The following is a 22,095-nucleotide window of genomic DNA, read 5'->3' on the forward strand; positions in this document are numbered from 1 at the left end:
AAAGTTATTTTATAGAAATGAGCAAAAGCTGTCTAAGAAACAAAACAGGTTAAAACAACCGTTTTTTATTAAATAAAATCAGCTATCTTCTATAATTATTAATTAGTGTTCATTTTTTTAATTATCTTTATGTTTGTATAAAAATATATACCTTAAATTTCGTTTTTACTGTTTTGCTTGTAAGACTCTGAAAAAAGAAAGAGAAATACTTTGTTTTTATGAACGTGGATTAATAAAAATTTGTGTCTGGTTTTCACACTGTTTATACAAAATAAGTGAAGTTAATAAATATTAAGTTGTGTTCCTTCAATTAAAATTTTGTCTACAAATTTCTGTGAAAGACTTCACCTACTTTAGTGAAATGAATAGGCATTTAAAAAAATTCATTGACCATTATAAAGGCAAAAATAACAACAATCACATATAAAAGTGCTTAACCGATTTAAAACTTGCCAAAAAGTCACTAAAAAGAGCAACCAATACGAAAATATTTAATGACGTAGAATAAAATACCAAGCATGGAAGCTGTTTTATTACGAAGGGATTTCGAAAACTTAACATCAAGACCAAAATTTTAGGTTAAAGGCACCATCTATTATTAATTAACTCAAAGATTTTTATGTTTTAAAAATTTTATGTTATGAAGTTTTTTTCTAAGTTTTAATAACTAACTCCTTAACAAACTAACTAACTTTCCTAGTTAAGCTATTGAAAACTTTACTTAATCTTTTTTTTTAATCTTTTGTTTTAAAAGGAGCGATCTTATCTAGGGAATTTTACCTGACAAAAATAAAATCACATTGAACAGCCCATGATTGAATATGAATATGTCAATATTAAATATCATAGTTTTGTAATTACATAGAGTACCAAACTTTTATTTTTAACTTTTGATAGTAATAGTAATAAACAGTTAGTCATTTATCTCAAATCAAAAAAAAATATGGGAGCATAAAAAATTATAGTAAATAAGCAACCAACCGAAATTTCTATGCGAAAATCTAGACTGATATTTCTAGTCTTCAATTGTTAGAAAGTTTTTATTTTTATACATAAAACATACATAAAATGATACCATTTTACAAAAATAGAATTAAAATTATTAGAAATGAGAATTAGTAGAAATTCCGTAGAACAAGCAAAACAAATCTTTGCTTCAAACAAAGTATAGTTTAGATTGACAAGCGTTAAATAATATAAAAAACAGCGGTCACTATAGTTTAATTTAATAAAATAATAATTTTGCCCAGTTAACACTGCCGGTTGTGTTTAAACTTTTTGGCAGTGTCAACAACACGAATCTAAGCCGCACACTACTGTATATATATATATATATATATATATAGACCTCAGAATGTTTTTTAAAAGTTTTGAACTGAAAAAACCATAGAGTCTAAACTTATAAAAATTGATTGTTTTTTTGTAGAGCTGGCTAGATATAAACGACAAAGTTCTTAAGCTACGTGGTCAACGTAAAATCAAATTAACCTAAGTATGTTTTCAATCAGATGAAGAACTTTTTAGTAACGCGAAAGAACACTTCTAATAAGCGCTAGTCAAAGGATGGCAAAAACTCGAATTGAAGTATACAAAAAAGTAAAAAAATCAAAATATATTTTACTCAATTATATTAATTAACCTCTGAAACTAAAATTACTTGACGTCTAAAATAGATCGTTATTAGAAACTTCGCATCCGAACCATAATATTTTCAAGAGAAAATTTTTGAAAACTTTGTACTCGTGCATGTTAAGTACAAATATCAAGATAATGTCTCACAATTGGAAAATGTAAAAAAATGAATCAGAACAATCAAGATTATTCAACTGCAAAAAATAAATTTTAATGGTTAATGACAAATGTTTAATATCGGAATAATAGTAAGTATCTAGTGATAACAACATTTAGTAAAATGTTGGGTCATAAAGTTTATCGTTTAAAAACAACTACACGAAGCATTTTTTTTTCATAATAGTTTAAACAAACTTAAAAGATATTTTTACTCTTTGGATATATATTTTGGATTAAAAAAAATATATTTAAACTTTTATGTTATCTGGGAAATACTAGCCTGCATAAAAAATAAATTTAACTTATAACACGGCTGTGTTTTTTGTAATCTAAAAATTCTATCTGAATAAGAATTATTTTTTAAAATGATGATCTCTTATAATTTGATATAAGAGTAAAATACTGTTTTGGTTATAATAATCTGTGAGAATGAAATATAAAATAAAAACAACAAAAATAAATTAAAACCTATCGTTAAAAATATGTTTACAGTATTTGCCAGCATTCTTACATTTAATAGTTTTGAACGTCCAAGCCACTCAAGTGTTTTTGCATAAAACTTAACATATAAGATAAAACGCAATCATTTATGAATATTTTATTTAATAAGCTTACGTTTCGGTTTATGTTTTATAACATTAGTAAACTGACTGAGGGCCTGGTCTACTTTTGAAGGTCAGCAAAATAAATGTTTTAAGTAAAAAATTGTTTGATGTTTAAACTATCTATCACAGTTAAGCAAAATAATATAACTTACAGTGAAATTAGTAACATTTTATAGCTTGTGTTTTGCTTTTAGCTTAAATTTACTATATTCATTTCTTTTGTAAACAGTTTAACTGCACCAGTTTTTTTCCAGAGGACAATAAACATTAAAAAGTCAACCAGTTTCAATGTTTTCAAGACCAAGTTTAATTACTTCACTATTTTTCCTTTTTAATCGTTCAAAATTAGGAAAAAAAAAATTATTAGTGTTTTATCGGCTTATAAAAATTTTAATAAAGCAACAGCTTACCAGTGTAATAAAAAAATGTATGCACTAAATTATGAGTACTGAGCTGTAGAATAAATTTAACCTGAATAAAGTAGCGAAAATAATACAATTTAACTTTTTGATTTGGAAATTATTTAAGAACGTACTTTTTCTATTAAAAATCAATATACTGTCCTGGACAAGACATTAAAAGGCATCCAAGTGGTGCGCGACTCGATAACCGAAAGGTTTTTTGTCACCGGGTCTTTGAACCAACTATTTTTAGCGCTTTTTTTGTCATTCAATAAACAGTATAAGTCATTGCTAAATTTAGAAAAGATTGAAACTAGCTTAAAGAAAGAAATTATAGAAATACTATAAGGAACTTTCGTCAAGTATTAATATTTTTTTTAAATATATGTTGTTAAATTAGACTTAAAAAACCTTTCGTTCATCTATATTCTATTGGGTTATTTTCAGTACTAATATAAATTTTAACGTAGTTTTTCATAAAATAAAAGCATAGAAGTTTAACATCACTTCTTTATTATTATTTTTTAAATATTACTTTGACAAAAAAGCTGCCTTTTAACAAAATTTAAAAACATACACTAAGTTAAAGTTATATCAATAAAGTAAATTTAAAAACAAAATACTTATTTTTAATGTAAGTATACATTTTTACCTATAGATTCAACTGCATATAAACCATGTAAAGAAGCAAAAAAAAAAACAAGCAACCTGTTAAATAAAATAAAACGTTATAACAAGAAAAAAAACTAGAAAAAGTGCCTAACACTGTTTTAGAATTTATATCTTTACAGTAGTTATAGTAAATAATTCAATTATTCAATTTTTTTGAAGCGTATATATTAAATATTTAGAAAGTATACATATGCTAAAAATCTTAACTAAATCAATGAATTTTTATAGTAGTCTAAATCTGAATGCACTAAAAATATTATAGTAATTACTACAATCAGAGTTTAGACTGTACAGAAAGTGTCTACAAAAATAAGAAATAAATAAACAAAACTTCTGAGTACTACATTAAGTAAAGTATTTGTAAAATTGTTTTAGTTATAATAGCAAAATGTATTAATTATTGATTTAAACAGTAGTTGTTTAAAAATTTCAGTTGAATATTAATCTAACACTATAAAGTATGAATACTTATATTGGAAATTTTTAAAGTTTATTAGAAAAAAAAAATTGTTTTGAATTGTTATAATTGGTTTTGTTAAGCTATGATTATCACAGTTTTAGTAACAAATGTTTTGCTTTTTATGTCATTTTAAAATTTGCATTGATTTTTTAAAGCTAAGCAAAAGAAGATAATTTTCTTAGTTTAAAAACTATAAATAAATAAAAAATTGTTCATCATCCTATTTTAAATTTTTATAATAATTATTGTTAATGACTTTGACTTAGGAAAAATATTTTTAAACGAAGCTGTAGTATATATATTAGTAGACTTAACTATTTTGAGTTAATCCATAAAGTTTTCAAATTACATATTACAATTTATATAACTTAGAAATTTCATTAATTGTTACTGAACAGAATGCATCAAACTAATATTTTTGCGACACAATATGAACTCTTACAAATAAGTTGAACACGATGCTGATAAGTTTAAGGAATTTGTCGTTCAAGAGATGGTGATTTAAATTACATATGAGAAAACGTACCGTAATTAATCAATTAATGATGGGGTGAAAGTTGATGTTTACTTAAATAATGATCATTCATTAATAGTGATTATGCAACCACGCATAACGGCGATGATTACTGAAGATAAGGGGCTGCATTTTAATTTATCATTTCGTTTTTCTCACGACCTCAAAACTTCTGTGTAGCCAAGCGCAGCGTTCTCTCTCGACGCAGTGCTTTCGTAGTCGCAGACGACACTTGAATTTTGTCAATAGCATTCTGGCTCATCCTAAAACTATTGACTGTAGACGATTAAAGTTAATTTGTTTGTTTTTAATACGTTTTTGTTCAAAATTGTAGTTTTTACAGCAAATATTTATCGAAAACTGAAAGTTAATTAGTTTTAAAAAGGTAAAGTAACGCTGTAACGTCTATTTTTGATACGAGTAAACATTTTTGTGAGTTAAAAAGTTAAATTTTAACATTAACGGTACAAAAAAAGTTACTTTAGAAAATATTTTCAAATTTGCGTTTTTCAGCATATTAAAACCACTTTTGAAAACAGTGGTTTTAAATGGAAATGTTTAAAAAGTATATTTGCGTTTTGTTATTGGTCTTGATGTCCAGCTTCTATGTTGCTTCAACCAAAGTTAGTTTTTATTTATTAACAATATATTTTTTTTAAATTTTGTTCTTTATAATTTTTCTTTTACAAATAAAACCTGCTGGATATTTTAGCCAGACTATTTTGTCATTTTTTGTTACCATGAATCAAAATTTTTATATTATGGTTTTCCTGAAAGTACAAGAGTTATTATTTTAAATTAAACAAGTGTACAATTTACTAACCAAGATATTTAATAATCTTATTTAACTAGTATTAGTTAAAATTGAAAGCTTTTATAAGTCAAAAAAATTAGAATTAAAGCTTATCTTAATAGAATTTGCTAAAATAAAAAAGCACTAAAAAGCAAACAAAACTTAACAAAAAAAGTATAATATAATTGATTGCATATACATTTAAGCTACAGGAACTTTCACAAATTGGCTGTTTTTATAAGTATAAAGTTCGAGATCAATTTAACGCTAGATATATATTTTGATAACTTAAGATAAAAATTCTTAAAATTTAAACTAGAATATTTGATTTTACGAAATATGCAACAGTGCACATTAAAAAAATGTGAAGGACAAGGTCAAGTTTGCTTAGTCAAAAAAAATTTGGAAGAAATTTGTCAATGTGTAAAGCAGTGTTTAGAAAACGGTCCTTACATATGTGCATCTGACAGTAATATTTACAAAAGCAGGTTTTTTATCATATGGTTTTTACTGCTTTATTATAACAGAACAAATAAATATCAACATTTTGTTTTTGCAATAGCCACGTATTTTTTTAAGACCTAAAAAAAAGTGAAAATAATAACAAAATATGCACGTTTTATTTTAACATAGTTTCAGGTTTTAGGTAAATCAGTAGTATAAATCATACTTGTTTTAAAAAATATTTACAAGTAGCAGCACTAACGTTTGTAAAAACTACTTACATGAAGTTTACTACATTTTGTAACTATTTACTTCTGTTCCTTAAATTTAATTTATGAAAAGCTATAAATATGACCTTATTAAGTTCTTTTTATGTCCAATTTCGTTACTGAGATTAGAAGGAGTATCTTTTAACTATCTTCAGTATTACTTATTATCAGAACTAAGTAATTTTTTTTTGTAAAAGAATTAAAATCAAAATACAATTTAGTATTATAACATTTGCATAAAATGAATATATTCATTAAGTTAAATAAAATATTTATATACATAAAAGCATAAAAGTGCCTAAAAGTATTTTTAATCAAAAAAATACTCTTTTATTTTATTTGTACAGATGTCACATGGACAAGCGAGCATGCGAGCTAAACGTTGTAATTTTTGAACATCCATGTTCAAATCCAAAAATAAATGAACTATCGCATTGTCCTGACTTGCAACAAGTTAAAAAACCCGTACAACCAATAGTTATGGGGTTGGAATATCAACTGTTCTTGCATCAGGGTAGAAATGGAGAAATTCATTGCAATGTTGAAGGTAAGGCTTATAATTGTTTTCAACAGGACTTAAATGTTAAAATTTACTAATTTTTTTTTTACAAAGTGCTTTTTAGTTAAAAGAACTTAATTTAACAAAGAGCTTATGTTTGTTTTAAATAAGTTTAAAAACTTATAAACACTTTAAGAAATACAGAATAAGTTTTGAAGGTTCTATTTTAAATATAACATGTAAGATATCATAAAAAATACTGTTAGAAGACTATGAAAAATCTCTACATCATAAAAGTAGAACAAAAATGTTAAAAAAGCAAGCAAAGTTTTGCTCAAAATGCTTGTCAGTTCATAAAATGGTAACATTAAAAATACTTCCATATGAATTTTTCTGAATCAATTATTTTGTAAACTGACGATCTCTTTGAGCAGAAGTTAGTTTGCTCATTTTTAGCTTGGGTCATATTTTTGCTTAAAACTAGATCAGAGGTTGGAAAATCTGCAGCCCGCGGGACAAGCAAAATTTTGACCCGCTAGGTGCTTTTAAACTAAAAAATAATTATGTAGTTTAAATTGTTTAAGCTGTTTTAATAAAAACTTACAATTATCCTCTTTTTTAATAGTCCGTAAGTTGTGATCCTACTGTACTTTTAATTGACTACACGTCTCTTCTTGTGTATTAATTTTTATCTTAAAGTAACAATTTTAAAAAATACTGTGGTACACGACAAACTTTTTTAGTAAATCTGGCCTGTTCTTTACAAAACACTGCCGACTTCTCAACAATTTAAAAATGTTTTTTTTAAGTATGCAACTAAAAGCTTTTTTACTTTAATTATTTTAAAAGACTTGTTATGACTTTTTTTTATTAAGTTTTTAGCTTCTATTACAGCATAGGAGTCTACTTTAAACCTTTAGTTTAGTCTTGCTATACTTAAGTACATTTTAGGATTGATTTTAAGAAATAATCGTAAACAACTAAATCAAAATTACACAACTAGAATTTGATTATAATGTCTTAAAGGTAACCCTTCACCTACAATAAACTGGCTGCGAAACGGACTGCCAATTGATATCGCCCACAATCCTCACTACTCTACAGATGGTAACAGTCTGTACCTTAGAAACGGAATATCTGAAATGGAGGGCAACTACACATGCGTAGCAATAAACTGTGCAAATGATTTCAAAACTTTCCCCCCGGTGAATCTCTACTCTCAGGTGCTTTATTTACCAGGTTGGTTTAGAAAGTATTTAACATTTTTGTTATGCACCAGCTACAGATTTTTAAAACTGCTTCAGTAAAAATATAAACATTCACAATCCGTTTAAATTTAGTTAGACTAAAAATTTTTGTTTTCCACTAATATTTTACAAAATACTAACTATTTCAAAGGTTTTTTTTTTATAAGTACTAACAAATTGTTACACTAATATATATCAAGCTAATCAAAAATTCTTAATGTATGGGTAATACCCGGTTTAATTAATTGTTTATTTAAAATTGGATTATAGCGTTTAATTAGTAGAGCTTCACTTATTAGGGTCTCAAATTTATTTCTACATTCTTTCAAAATTCCAAATTTATTAGCAGTTATTTTTTCATTTTTACAAACATTACAATTGCTAATATGGTCCGATACCGATGTTTTGCCCTTTAAATGTTCTTTAATTCTTTCTACTAATGGTCGTGAAGTGAATCCAATATATTGGATACTCTTATCATAAGAGCATTTGTACTCATAGACCACGTTTGATTTTAATTCATGGGGTGTCTTATCTTTATTACTAAAGTAATTGCTTACTTTTGTTGTGGTAAAAATTACTTTGAATTCTTCGATGTAGTTGTTTAGAAGCTTTTCTAGTTTCTTTTTATACTCGATACTAGGTTTTCCAATATAAGGTACTTTTACAACATTTTTGAAGTCTGAGTTACTTAGTTTTTGTTTAGTGCAGTCTTTATTAATATCAAGAGATCTTTCAATTATATCATCAACAAATTTCTTTGGATATCCATTCTTAAAGAACTTTTCTTTTAAGCTTGTGATTTCTTGTTTGTAAATGTTATGCGTAGAAGCTATAACTCTCGCTCTGTTTACAAACCACAGTATTAGAGCTCTTTTCCATTTAATTGGTGCCACTGCACTAAAATTTAAAATGACATCTGTATCAATTTCTTTTTTATGTACCTTTGTTGTTATTTCCTCTCTCTTTAGTTTGATATTAATGTCCAAAAATGGGAGTTCGTTTCCACCTAATTCATATGTGAAGCTGATAGACTTGTGTAGTTTATTTAACTTTTTGTGGAATTTTTCGAATGAGACATCTTTTCGGAAAATACAGAATATGTCGTCGACATATCGAAGGTATAAAACTGGATTATTTTCATCTTCGGTGTTAAAGAGACTTTTTTCCAATGTTCCCATAAAATAATTTGCTATAGTAGGCGCTAATGGGTTTCCCATGCTTACGCCATCTATTTGTGTATATAATTGCTTATTATATTGGAACAAACCTCCAGTAACAGACTTTAAAAGATTTAACATATTTGATTGTGGTATGGTACTATCACGTACTCCATTTGCAATCATCTGTAGAGTTTCATTTAGTGGTACATTAGTAAATAGTGAGACTACGTCAAAGCTTATGCAGTAATCACCGTCTTTTCGTTCATATTTAGAAAGTTTTTCTAGAAACTCTTTGTTGTTTTCCACACAATATTGTTTTGGGATATGATGTTTGATTGTTACATCCAGATATTTAGCTAATTTATATGACGGTGTGTTTAGCATTGATACGATAGGTCTCAATGGGTAATAATGTAGAAATAAATTTGAGACCCTAATAAGTGAAGCTCTACTAATTAAACGCTATAATCCAATTTTAAATAAACAATTAATTAAACCGGGTATTACCCATACATTAAGAATTTTTGATTAGTTTGATATATATTAGTGTAACAATTTGTTAGTACTTATGTAAAATGTTTTTTTTGTATTAGAGTTTTTTTTTTAATTATAACCTACGTGTTCATAATGATTTACTTGAAAATTTTAAAAGATAAGCTTAACAAAATCTATACTTTGCTAATAACAACTAATAAAACGACTAAAACTTTATTTGACTTAAAAACATATCAGTTACACTTATAAAAAAATTTTTTTTGTAGCATAATTGCTTATGGTGATATAATTAACAACTTAGCATTGTTACTAACATAAATCACGGTCATTTCTAAAATGCTAATAAACAGCAACAAAGTTAATTTCGAAATAAATTGTTAATCTAGTGAGTTAATTTAGTTAGCTTAGAATTTAATCTAATCAAAATTTTTATAAAAACTTTTTGTTTTTCCAGTTTCAGGTATTTTTGACCACGGCTTAATTTTTGTTGTTGTAATTACCAAATATACGATATAATGAAAAACGTGGATAGGAGATTGATCTGTTTCATTACAGTTATGTTTTTATTCTAACCTGTAGATAGCGTTTCCACGTTTGAAGAGGACTGCATTGAAAAATTATGGGTGGATATCGACAAATCATGTAGCAACCAAACAAAAGTCATGGATTTTTGGAGCTATAATGCCAAATCAGGCAAGTGTGAGTCACGTCAAGAGTTGACTTGCAAAGCAGGTAACAATATGGTAAGCTAAGCTAAATTTTTTGAGCTCGTTTAATTTTTTCAATTTCGTTAGTCCTACTGTATGGATTGTGTTATCAAAATTTTAAAGAGATTATAACTTATATAAAACAAAAACAGTCAAAAGCCTTTTATAAATAACGGTACAAATTTCCCCAAAAATAAAATTCAGTTAAATAAAATATTTTATTGATAAATAAAAATGCTTTTAAAAATTTGATGAAATAAGCAATATGTTAGCACTAGTAATTACTAACTGTAGAATGAAAAGCCTAAGCAAAAATAAAATGGTATACTATCAAAATCCACTATCATATTTTTTTACATTTTCTTTATTTACTAATTTATTTTGTATGATTTTTGAATTTTTTAAATTTAAATTTAATTAATTTTTTATTATCACTGTTACCCCTAACCCTTACCCTCGTTCGGTAAGCGGTTCTCGAATTTGACTTGGTAGATTTTGATCGGGTGGATTTTGAACACGGGTGGATTTTGAACGTGTCCCAAAAAAATTACCACAGAAACTGTTATTTTATTGTTTAAAAACTATGTTATATCTTGAAAATTACATCGGTGACCCCAATTTATAAGAAAGGATTTTTGTTATTTATTTGATTTTATTAGACTATGATTATTGGGAAATTGTTTCTATAAAAATCTTTAAAACCGTTTTTGTATTTTGATCTATTTTTTATCGAACTAAAAAGCTTAAAAGCAAAACATTTTGAAAACGTATTACTTAATTTTTTTTTACAAAATTGTCAAATATGCTTTCAAACCTTTGGTTTTTATATGTGACAGAATGTTCTTATACTAAATAACATATATTTTTAAACTTTCTAGTTCAATTCAAAGACTGAGTGCATCGAAAAGTGCATGACTTACTGCAACTCAGATATCAATGAAGGTCCATGCCACCACAAGTTTGTCATGGTGTCCTTTGACAACAATGCAGAAGCTTGTCAAGTTAGCATCTCTTAAATTTTTTTAAAAGTTTTTATAAATATACACCTGTTTATTACCTACTTTTAAGTACTAATTTTTTAAGAACATACACTAAAAAGTTTTTATTAAATTCTTAAAAAAAGTAGGTAACGTAGAATTTAAGAAAAACTTTATAAAACTGAAAAAGTCTAAGTTATAAAATTAAAAAGCTCACGAAAATTTTTGTTAAAATTTTTGTAGAACAGAAAAACAATAAAAAAATAAATCTAGCTTGTAACTTACGGTGGTTGTGAGGGTTCTGGCAACATGTTCTACAGCAAACAAGACTGCAATCAAGTTTGTGCCGAGAGGCATCAGCTCCTTGCACCGTACAGAAAGCAATATTCAAAAACTCGCAGATGTGCGCAGAGATGCAACTATTCTGTGAAACGCGCGTACTGCCAGTTCGACTTCTTGATACGTGCACACATAGTCAGCTTCCGGCTAACGTCAATCCTAGTAATGCTTATTCGCCCGTTCAAGTCCCTGCCTACTTTTCCATTAAAACGCATGAATCAAAATAACCCTGGTAAGCTGCTTCAAATTCAACTGCGTACTGATTGCCGTTGCCCCCGCCTAAACGCCGCTCGCCAAAGGCACAGCAGAGGAAACAGCGATTTTATCATATCTGGCGACTTTTTTGGGACTTCCATGGTCTTGCGGCATCTAAGACATACAACTGCGTCGAACTTAAGAAAAGTTTCTAGACTTAAGTCTAGGTACTGTCCGCAAAAAAATGGAAAATTTAAGACGAATAAAAACAAAAAGGGTCGTAGAAAAATGAGAAAAAAACAATTTTAAAGTTGTTGTTATACTTTTTCTTAGTATTTATGTGGTTACTTGTTTTTTATTACAAAAGCGTATTGATTTGTTGCTTAGTTTTTAAGTATTGAGATGTTTAATTTCTTCGTAACAAGTCGTATAAATCGTGATTTTATGGTTCCTTACAATTTTTTCTTTTTAAAATGTTTAGATAGCTTTTTATTTAAAATATAACAAATTTAAAATTAAAACTAATTAGCTTTATTGGATATTTGTTTAAAATTAAATTTTTTTTTGATATTTCAAAAACGTGTACTTGCAGAAGCAGTTATATAACATAAACAGTATTTTAATTTCTTACAAAGCATAAAATATCGAAAAAGGATTTTAAAAACTTTAAATTGTGTTTAATATTCTTAAGTAACTAGACAAAATTTATCAGCATAAAAAACATTGAACAAATTTAGTATTATTTTGAAGGAATAATTAAAGGTTTTGTTTAACATAAAGTACTTTTGAAATATCTTTTAATTTTTTCTTTGAAAAGTTAAATATATAACTAATTTTAATAACTAGCTTCTTGCATAAGACTTTTTATTTTAGCTCTTTTGATTTGAAAACTATACAATGCTTATTGGAAATTTGAATAAAATTTCTAATTTTGAATATTGTATGAAGCAGGAATAATAATTTTTGCATAAATATTTAAAAGTAAATTAGTTTTTCAATAATTAGCTTTTTTTATTTTAAAGTTTGATTCATTTAAAAGTTTGGTTATACATAATTTTGAACATTACTGATTAGGGAAAACATTTACTATCTTATATGTATATATTATTTATAAAGTCTAGATCATTGGTAATAGTTTTGAATATAGTTTTTAAGATTATAGGCTTAAGTTGGTATCCATTTAATTAATAAAATCAATAAGCTCTTATAAAAACTACAAATAGTTTTGATGTTTGTTAATATTGAAACTTTGTTTAATAAAACAAAAATTATTATTAAAATTACTAGTTGGAAGCTACATTTTTTTTTCAAAAATTTACAAAGGTTTTTTTTTACAATATTTCAAATTCACTAATTTTCTAAATCTAGTTAAAGTTTTTTTACTACGTGTACTTCAGACCATTTTAAACGTCTAATATTTAGCGCTAAATCACAACTATATCAAAAAAAAAGGAATGATTGGAGGCTAGTGTTAGTATTCTGTTAATCAATAGCTAAATTTTATTAAAACATTTATTGCTTTTGAACTAATCTGGTCAGCTTAAAAAAAAAAAATAGTCCGCAGATTATCGAATAAATAAGTGCAAGAGTTTATTGACTACTTTTAAAACTATATATATTAGAGACTATGCGTTTAAAATAAGCATTTTACTGAGAAAAAAATATTAATTTACTTGTTTCATGTTTCAATGTTTGTTAAAAATAACAGCAAAAAATAAGTTACAACTTTTGCAACAGACTCACTTGTACAAAGGTGTGATCTGTGTATTTAAGTACTTTATTATAAAAATAATTTTATTATATGCAGACTAACGCTGACTTGTTTATTGAAAATACTGTTATAGCTTTAACTGCTGTTTTAAAAACTAAAACAATAGGTAAAGTAATCAGATGTTTACTAAAAGTAATCTCAGGCTTTAGTTTACAGTTATAGCCAAGTAGCTTTAAGCTAAAGTTTTTTGTTATCGATCGACAGTTATTAAAAAAATGCTTAGATCTCACTTTAATTTACATTCAAACTTTAAAATTACTTAATCATTATACCTTAATGATTTAGACTAAACTAATTTTCTTTGATAAGTCAAAACATAGTTACCATGTTCGATAAGCGTATCGCAACAACTTGTTTTGTTCAATGCAGGGCCCTTAAAAATAAAATTAGCCAAAATCTAGTGTCTTAACTTCTTAAGAACAGATGAATGATAGTCTAACTGTATAAAAAACAAATAAATTACAACGCTAGATTTACAATAACTTAAATTGTGTCAACCTTGCGTCAATGTATCTAAATAAAACACTAATGAAAAACTTTTTGCTCAATGTATTTCTAATGCGTCTTTTATTAGTTTAAGTATTGGAGAAACAGTAACAATATTGTTACTAATTGAAAATTGATTGAAAATTTTTTTTAAATAAGTAAAGTTTTTATTAGACAGTTATTCTAGATTCAAAAAAAAAAAGTTTATTTCAAAAAACTAGTGTAAAATATCAAACAAAATAAGAATGATTACAAATAAGTTTACTTTTTATAAAATTTTTGAGACAGCAAATGCAATAACAATAAACTGAAGTTTCGAAGCTTTTGTTACTTTAAATCCAGATCCACCTTTAAAAAATATTTATTAAGTGTATAGGATTGAAATTTAACATCGTAAGAATGATATCTTAAATTTTTAGTTGTTAAAATAATATAATAATTGTCAGCACCATTAATAAAAGGTGGGTAAACAGTGATACGAAAAGCAAAAGTCTGCTGCTCTCGAGGTACTTTTAAGCTAAACAAAAATTTAACAAAAATAAGTTTTTGTGAAACTCATAGTTAGTCTCTTAGTTCAATTATTGCTCTTTAGTAGTGCTCTACTATTGATAATTATGTTCCACTATTAGTTTAAAATAGTATTTTTGTATTGATTACTACAACTTTTTTTAACAATAGTTACAGCTTGAGGAAGATTTTTTTACTTCAGAGTGGCTTATAATCAATTTTAAAGAAAAAAATTGACCTGCGACACGTAAAAGGCTGCTGACCCCTTTTACAAAAAGTTTATCTATGAACATGTTAAAAAGATGATCTCACATAAAATACACAAGCCTAAAATTCATTTATGGTAAATTTTAAGCTTAACTCAAAAAAAAAATTATGCTTTGTACAGTCATAAAAAAAGTTAATGAAAAAATATATATACCGTCATCTGGTTCATTTTTGATCTTAACATAATAGTCAATAGAGTCCCACATGTCACAAAGCTCTTCGGAATATCCTATTCTAGAATTTATTCCGTTTTCCATGACAGCACGAGGATACACCATTAACAAATTTTGCCAGTTTTGTACGTTTTCCTTAACAAATTAACAACTGTTTTTTGTCAACCACTTTTTAAAATAATGTTATTGTAAATAAATTAGTTATATTTCGATAATTCATACTTATTGTTATTTACTTTTAAGATTTGTAAACGTATACATTTTTATTGTTTTAACTTTTGCTTATATATAAATTTTAATTTATGCATACGGTAGTATTACATACAGTATAGTAATAGATAAATGTACACACAAAACAAAAACAAAACAACTAAGTTTATAAACTGAACTTCGTTAAAATTTGAATAAAACTTATAAAAGGTATTAAAATATATCAACATACATCATTAAGTTTTTCATACTTTATCCATTCGCTATTAGTGTCAGAGATTGGAAGTCCTGTGTGCGCGAAACTACCCCAAAAATCACTGAACATTTCAGACATAAACTGTTCATCTTCTTCGTTCACTTTACTAATAGTAAAAAAAAATTAAAATTTGTATAAAATAATTGAGACGAAATTTTACTAAATTTATAAAGTGAAATGAAATATCCTTTATTCTTGCGTAAACAAACTAATTTATAAAAATTTAATGAATACTATTGTTATTTTATAAAATTAAACACTCTACAATAATATTGACTCAAAAATGATATGTTTATATGTTTTTGAAGAGTTGAACAAAGAACTTTGAGCAAAAGTTATGTTTTCATGGTCATTTGTACTTAAGTAGTTAGCTAATAAACTATTAAAAATGCATTTAGACTTTTATTCAGTTGCTACTTCAGTTGAAAATTAGTTATAAACATTTGGCAAATCATTATAAATAACTTTAGTACAGTAACCTCTCGCATCTTTACGCACTCTCGTTTAGTTACGCACTTTAAAATTCTAAAAATTCCATAGTATATAAATTTTAATTTTTTTTAATATTGCACAAATTAGGTTTATTATATATTTCTAATTTAAAATAAGTTTTTAAATGCTAACTTACCTCTCTATATCTTTAGACTTTAAAACTTATGTTCTTTGACTAATTGATAACATTTAGTTTTACCTCAGTATATCAAAAATTTTGTTAACAATAAGAGATTAAATTAAAATTCTGAATGAAATATGACTGTTTTAAAAAATGAAATAATGAGAGTTAAAACACAAATAAATAATACAGCACTCTTGCCCTAAATATGAATAAACATCTAAAAAATAAATCTAATGAAACTTCCTAGCAAAAAGTAGCAGTGATGCTTAATAAATATAGAGCTTACACTTAACACATGTCAATAGTTAATAGTTTTTTTTTTAGTAAATATATCACTAATTTTCATTTGAGGTTTTTTTTTAGTTTAAGTCCTTCTTCTGCAACACTTGCTTTGCACAGCAAGCGTTGAAATTTTTCGCACGTTGCTTTTAATTTTTTGTAATGCTCACCAGCACCAGTTACAGCTTTGAAAGAACACAACTGCGCGTTAAAACTGATAGTCTTCACTAACATTAGTTTAAAACCCTTGAATTCAAATTATTCTTCTTGCTCTGAAAAATATTCTTCATCAGTTTCAAGGTGATCCTTTGAAGTTCCAGGCAGGTTTGTGGAATCAACTACATCTACTTAAGTAGAAGCAATATAAAAAAACAGCCATTATAGTAAGTATATTTGATACCTCTCGTATCTTTACGATCTCTCGTATCTTTACGCATTTTTCTGTGGACACAATGTGCGTAAATAAGCGAGAGGTTACTGTACTTTACAGTTTAATTTAGAAAAACCAAGTTGTTGCTTCAATATAAAAACTTAGATTGTTGGAAAGTCTTGCCTTTTTAAACTAATCAATTTTAATGTAAGATTACTAAAATATATAAAAACTAAAATAAAAATAAATTTATTATAAATACATAAGTATAAAAATTTAAGCTAATCTTACACTGCTTTTTATGTTTTTAACTTTTTCTTGTACTTACTTAAACTTTTGTTTGCAATACTTTAAGATAACAAAAATATTTTACATGAAATTAATACTTAGTAATAATTAATTGTCTAATTATCTTTAATTTTATATGATGTGTAATAATTTGATCAAACTCATATAGAAATAAATTGAACTTTCAGTCTGTCTTAAAGTGATAGTAGAGTAAAAGCAACTACACGTTTTAACATAATATTCTACATTGATTATAAATATTGATATAATATACTTATCACTTAATTATTACCCTTTATAACTTCTTGTATTGAACACGTAGTCTACTTCACACGCATGACACGAGTAATTACAGCTGCTTAGTGGATTGTCGCAACTTGCGTGCTGCCAAGAGTACAAATAGTTGTTGTTTGATTTCGATGTTTCAGATATAAACCTTTAATATAAATCAAAAATAATTCAAAATTGAAAAAAAAATGTAAGCCTTTTCTAAGCATAAAAACTAGAACCTTGCCATAATACGAGACGGACAAACAAAGTATACATCAGCAAGCTCCTGTGAAAGTATGTAAGTATAATCAAAGTCCTCTCTTTGATCTTCTGGAGCTAGTTTTACGTACGCTTCTGTTACAACGTGTGCCTTTTCTTTCCCAACAAGCAATTCATTCAATTTCTTAATATAAAAAATCGTGTAAATTTTTCAGTTATCATCAAATTATCATTCACGAAATATATTGTACACAAACTATCTTTAATAGTATTGATATAACTTTTTTAAATTCTATAAACTATCTGTATAAGTATTTTTTTTTTAGTTTTAGATTAACTTTAAGTTCTTTTACTTGACCCATCTAAAGTTATGTTTTGCTGATTTATTACCAAAGTAATATTTTTAAATACCTTATAAGATTTAGACAGCGGTCACTTACTGTTAGTAAACTTAAAGAAACATTGCGACCATTAAAAATTGCTATAACATCCCATATCTCTTCTCGATTTGTTCCAATAATCACGTCGGCCTCGGTATTCCAATCACCATCCTGAAGCATAGCAAGCGGTTGCTGAGTGAACTCATCACCGTCTACTATTGGTCGAAAAGGCTCAACCACAGTTCGGTGGTCGATGACCCGTAAGGCAGCAGCTCTTGCTTTGTTAGTTTTTTCATTTATCAACTCTTTTTCTACGTTCCTATAGTTGTAAATATTATAAGTTGTCTATTTAAAAGATTAATCGTATGAAACTTTTCTTTAAAAGTTCGACTTAAGTAATTTCCTAAATAACTTATAAAAATTATTTTTCTATAAATTTTATTAACTAGTCAGAATATGTTATAATGTTTAACTTTTTTGTTTAAAGCTAAGACTTTATTCTATTTTATTTCTAATGGTTTTACTTGTTTACATATGAAAATAACATTTCTGTTATGTTCTTAAAAATCTATAATCTTTAAAAAAATAACCTCAAGCATTCCGCAACAGATTCAAAATTATCTTCGCACTCAAGGTCGATAACAAACTGAGCACTCCAGTTTGCTGCTCTTTCAACACTCATGTAGTCGTACACAGCTGGATTGCTTTGTTGTATGGTTCTACTGAAGTAATTGCCACTATTTTTCGATACTGTGTGGAGCATAACAGATTGCGCTCCTGCACTATTACCAAACAACGTCACCTAATAATAAAAATAATTGTTCTTTAAGTAAAGTAAAGCTTAAAACTAGTGCTCCTTATTATAATTATCAATAGTTTTTAATATATAGTATCTTAAACTTTTATATTATAGTTTTCATTTTTAATTACACGCATAAAGAATAGAGAAAACAATGATAATATTTATTTAAAATAACTTTAAAGATAAACTTATAAAACAATAAAAAATGCTTTTTTCTTATCATTTGAACATAGTGCATTTATAAATTTAGTTTTTTTTTTTCAGCGTAAAAACCTTGTTAGGGTCTCCACCAAACTTTTTTATTTCATCTTGAACCCATTTTAGAGCTAACTGCTGATCTTTGAATCCTTGATTACCTTTCAATTCGATTTTATTATCTTGATAATAAAAAGATCCTAAAGCTCCTATTAGAATTATTTGTGTTTTATGATATCCTAATAGAAAATGTATTACTTTAACTTTACTTCAAACAATAAACGGTAACAGCTAAGTCGAGATGTTTTTTGAATGTAGGAACTTTATTTTATTTTATTTTTTTTTTAAATACAACAAATCTTTCAAAACTTAAGTTTTTAATAAAGTTATTCAGAAAAGTATTACTATTTTAGTTTTTTAAACTGAAAGTTGTAATGTATTAAAAATAACTTAAACTACGTTATTATGTAGCTAGTTTTTAGTAAAATGACTAAGGTTAGCAAAAAGTATGAATTTATATTGTTTTTGAAATAAATTTAGTCATTACAAAAGTGTTTTTTTACAGCAGAGACATTTTTTTATTAAATTTTATGTTGTTTTTAGTACGTAGTATACAATACATATTATAAAATAACATTTTAAACAAACCTATGTTGCTTTTCGATTTTTTTCTTGAGATTATGATTTACTAATTTTGAAATATACTAGTGTATTTACTATAACATTTTGAAAATAAAAAAATCAAATTATATTCAAACCATTATACAAACAAAAAAATTGACCATAAATCGTCTAATTATTTAACTATTATTGTGTAAGCTTATTTGTATTTAATATCTTAACCATTTTAAAGTTTTGTACCAACCGAGTCGGTAGTTTATTGAAACTATGATTGTGTTTGTCGAATTGCTTAAGAAACGTCCGTCAACCCCGTCAGAAGTTCCTGTTCCTGTCATAAAAGAACCCCCATGAATATAGAACATTACAGGAAGAAGTTGCTCGAAATCACCAGAAACGAGAGACTGATTGCTTACTGAATGTGGAACATGTATATTGAGAACCAGGCAGTCTTCTGTTGTATCCTGTTGAGATAAATCTAAAAATTGTAGATTATAAACGTTAAATAAACTTTGTATTTTATACCTCATTATTTTAAATTGTTGTATGGTAACTGTCTAACGTCGTTGTAAAGTGTTAGGAAAACGGCATTCTTTTTTTTTGTCTTTACAAAAAATTTTTGTATATTATACGAAAGTTAGCATAATAAAAACGGATTTAAACCTCGAAGATATGATTTCAGAAAAAATGTAGAGAAGTTGTTTATCTATCAAGATGAATTGAAACTTTTATACGATTAGCTATAAAAACTCATAACATTAATCGAAAAAATCTGAGTAATTTGTCAAACAAAGTGTGCAATGCGATTCATTTTATCAAACTAATTTAACAACGTTTAACATTTGATTATTGAAATTTTTTTTTTGTTTAAAACAGTGAAACTAGTTAAGTTTTTCCTTAATAACAAAATTTTCATTAACTCATTTAATACTCTATCGTACATAACTTTTTATGCGCTTTGCTAGTATTATTTCAGTCAACTGATACTAACAAACATAAAACTTTTAAATAATTTTTAAAAGGTTTGCTGTTTTCTTTGTTCAGGTTTATGAAACAACATAATTTAATTTAATTTGAATGAAGTTACACTTTCAGTTCAAGTATGGAGGACATCTTAAAAGTTCATTAAACGGTTTATAACTTTCTACTGATAAATACAAATAACATATAAGACTTTTTTATATTCAACTTAAATAGTTTTCTTTTAAAATTTTAAGCTAAAAATTCAACATCTGCACTTTGCATTTTTAAAAAGATTTGAATGTAAATAACAATATAAAACAAACTAAAAAGAGTATATAAATTTATATATTTATTATAAATTAAAGAATCAGCTTGTGCTTAATAAAATAATTAACATTTTTAAACACTTTACTAAAATAAGTATTTTTCTGTACTTTAATCAACATCATTGTTTTATTTTACTGGTGATCTGTTGTCTGAAATATTTTTAATCAAATGAAACGATCAAAACAAACTATAAGCAAGAAAGCAAAGTACTGCACACATGAAGCAGTGCTCATTTTTAACCAGTGTTCTATAGACTATTGAAAATGTATAGTGTAAAAAAAAATATTATTTTTAGAAATATAATATTATTTTTTTACTCACTGAACTAGTATCTTGAACACATCTGATGATTTTTTTAGTTGAAGCGTCTATCACATCGTTGCTAACAGCTTTCGGAATAGGTGGCATGAACCTATATAAATTTTTACTTAAAGCTCTTATTTTTAATATAAAAACATAAGCTGTAGTTTTGTATTTATGAAAAATTATAAGATACAACGTGATAAGACATTAAATAATTATATTGAGTTAAAAACACGTCTAATTTCTTAAAAATGTATTAAGCTACCTATTTTTTCCAATAGGAGCTTCAGCATATTTAATTGAAAAAAATGAAAACGAATAAGGATTAAGTTGGCCTTTTATTGTACCTTTGCTCGTCAAAACATCTGTATAACCTAAAACTTTATCTGCATCATCTTTAAAGTTTTTCGAATTAGTTTTTAAGTCTTCATCTTCAAACGAACTTCTTATAGTATCTAAAATTTCGGATAAGATGCTTTCTTGGTTAGCAATAGACTCAGTTCTAGAAATTTTCTGACTACAAAAAGTCAAAAAAACGCATTGTATAAAAACTAAAAAACCTACTTTTACCATCTTCTAAGAATATAATATAGTTTTTAGTGGAGTATATTTACAAAAATAGAGAAACTAATTTTTCTTAGTTAATAAGTTAGCACAAACAAAACAATCTTTATTTTTTTTCATCTTGAAAATAATCTACAACAAATTAAATTTTATAAACCAAATTGTTAAATAAATAAAAATTAAATTTTAATACATATTTATGGTATTTTCTATTATATAAAATAACAATAATAGAAAAATCTTTTGAAAACACAAAAACTTAAAAGTAAGTTTTACTGGTAAAGTTTTGTAATATACTGTTTGAATTTATTCATTAAGTAAGAAAAAGAACAGTGGTTGACAAACAGTTTTACGACTTTTTCAAACTAAACATGCAATACGATTTTAAACAAACAACTATTATTATCATAATACTTATTTTTTATCTATAAAACAACTCAATGCAACAAATTTTCTACATTAACTATTTTAATTATACAATGATAAATTACAGATTCCTCCACTCATTAGCTTTATTAAACACTTGTAAAGTACAACAAAATGTTTTTACCCAAAACTTTCTTTAACAGTTATAATAATTTTTAACACACGAAAAACATTTATCCTTAAATGATCAATTTAGTTTTTTTTTTAGTTATTAAGTTTAGTTATAAACTTATA

At 26.0% G+C, this 22,095-nt stretch overlaps 2 protein-coding genes across 2 annotated transcripts; one reads left to right on the plus strand and one right to left on the minus strand.

Moving 5' to 3' along the window:
• Positions 1–4,954: 4,954 nt before the first annotated feature.
• On the plus strand, positions 4,955–12,130 carry LOC145846540 (WAP, Kazal, immunoglobulin, Kunitz and NTR domain-containing protein 2-like). Its single transcript, XM_082953265.1, has 7 exons — positions 4,955–5,066; positions 5,585–5,724; positions 6,297–6,496; positions 7,475–7,687; positions 9,933–10,096; positions 10,939–11,061; positions 11,311–12,130. The coding sequence occupies exons 1-7, from the start codon at positions 4,992–4,994 to the stop codon at positions 11,878–11,880; spliced, it is 1,485 nt and encodes a 494-aa protein (XP_082809391.1). The 5' UTR covers positions 4,955–4,991; the 3' UTR covers positions 11,881–12,130.
• A 1,966-nt stretch (positions 12,131–14,096) lies between these two features.
• LOC145838068 (cholinesterase-like) lies at positions 14,097–20,976 on the minus strand. The gene is made up of 10 exons (XM_082945606.1): positions 20,890–20,976; positions 19,526–19,742; positions 18,739–18,869; positions 18,254–18,465; positions 17,772–17,982; positions 17,304–17,467; positions 17,087–17,230; positions 15,218–15,347; positions 14,757–14,910; positions 14,097–14,176 (listed from the first exon to the last, which is right to left on the minus strand). Exons 1-10 carry the CDS (start codon positions 20,974–20,976, stop codon positions 14,097–14,099), a joined length of 1,530 nt encoding a protein of 509 aa, XP_082801732.1.
• Positions 20,977–22,095: the final 1,119 nt, after the last annotated feature.

Source organism: Thalia democratica, chromosome 1, assembly GCF_965202585.1.
Source record: "Thalia democratica chromosome 1, ktThaDemo2.hap1.1, whole genome shotgun sequence".
NCBI classification, from domain to species: Eukaryota; Metazoa; Chordata; class Thaliacea; order Salpida; family Salpidae; genus Thalia; species Thalia democratica.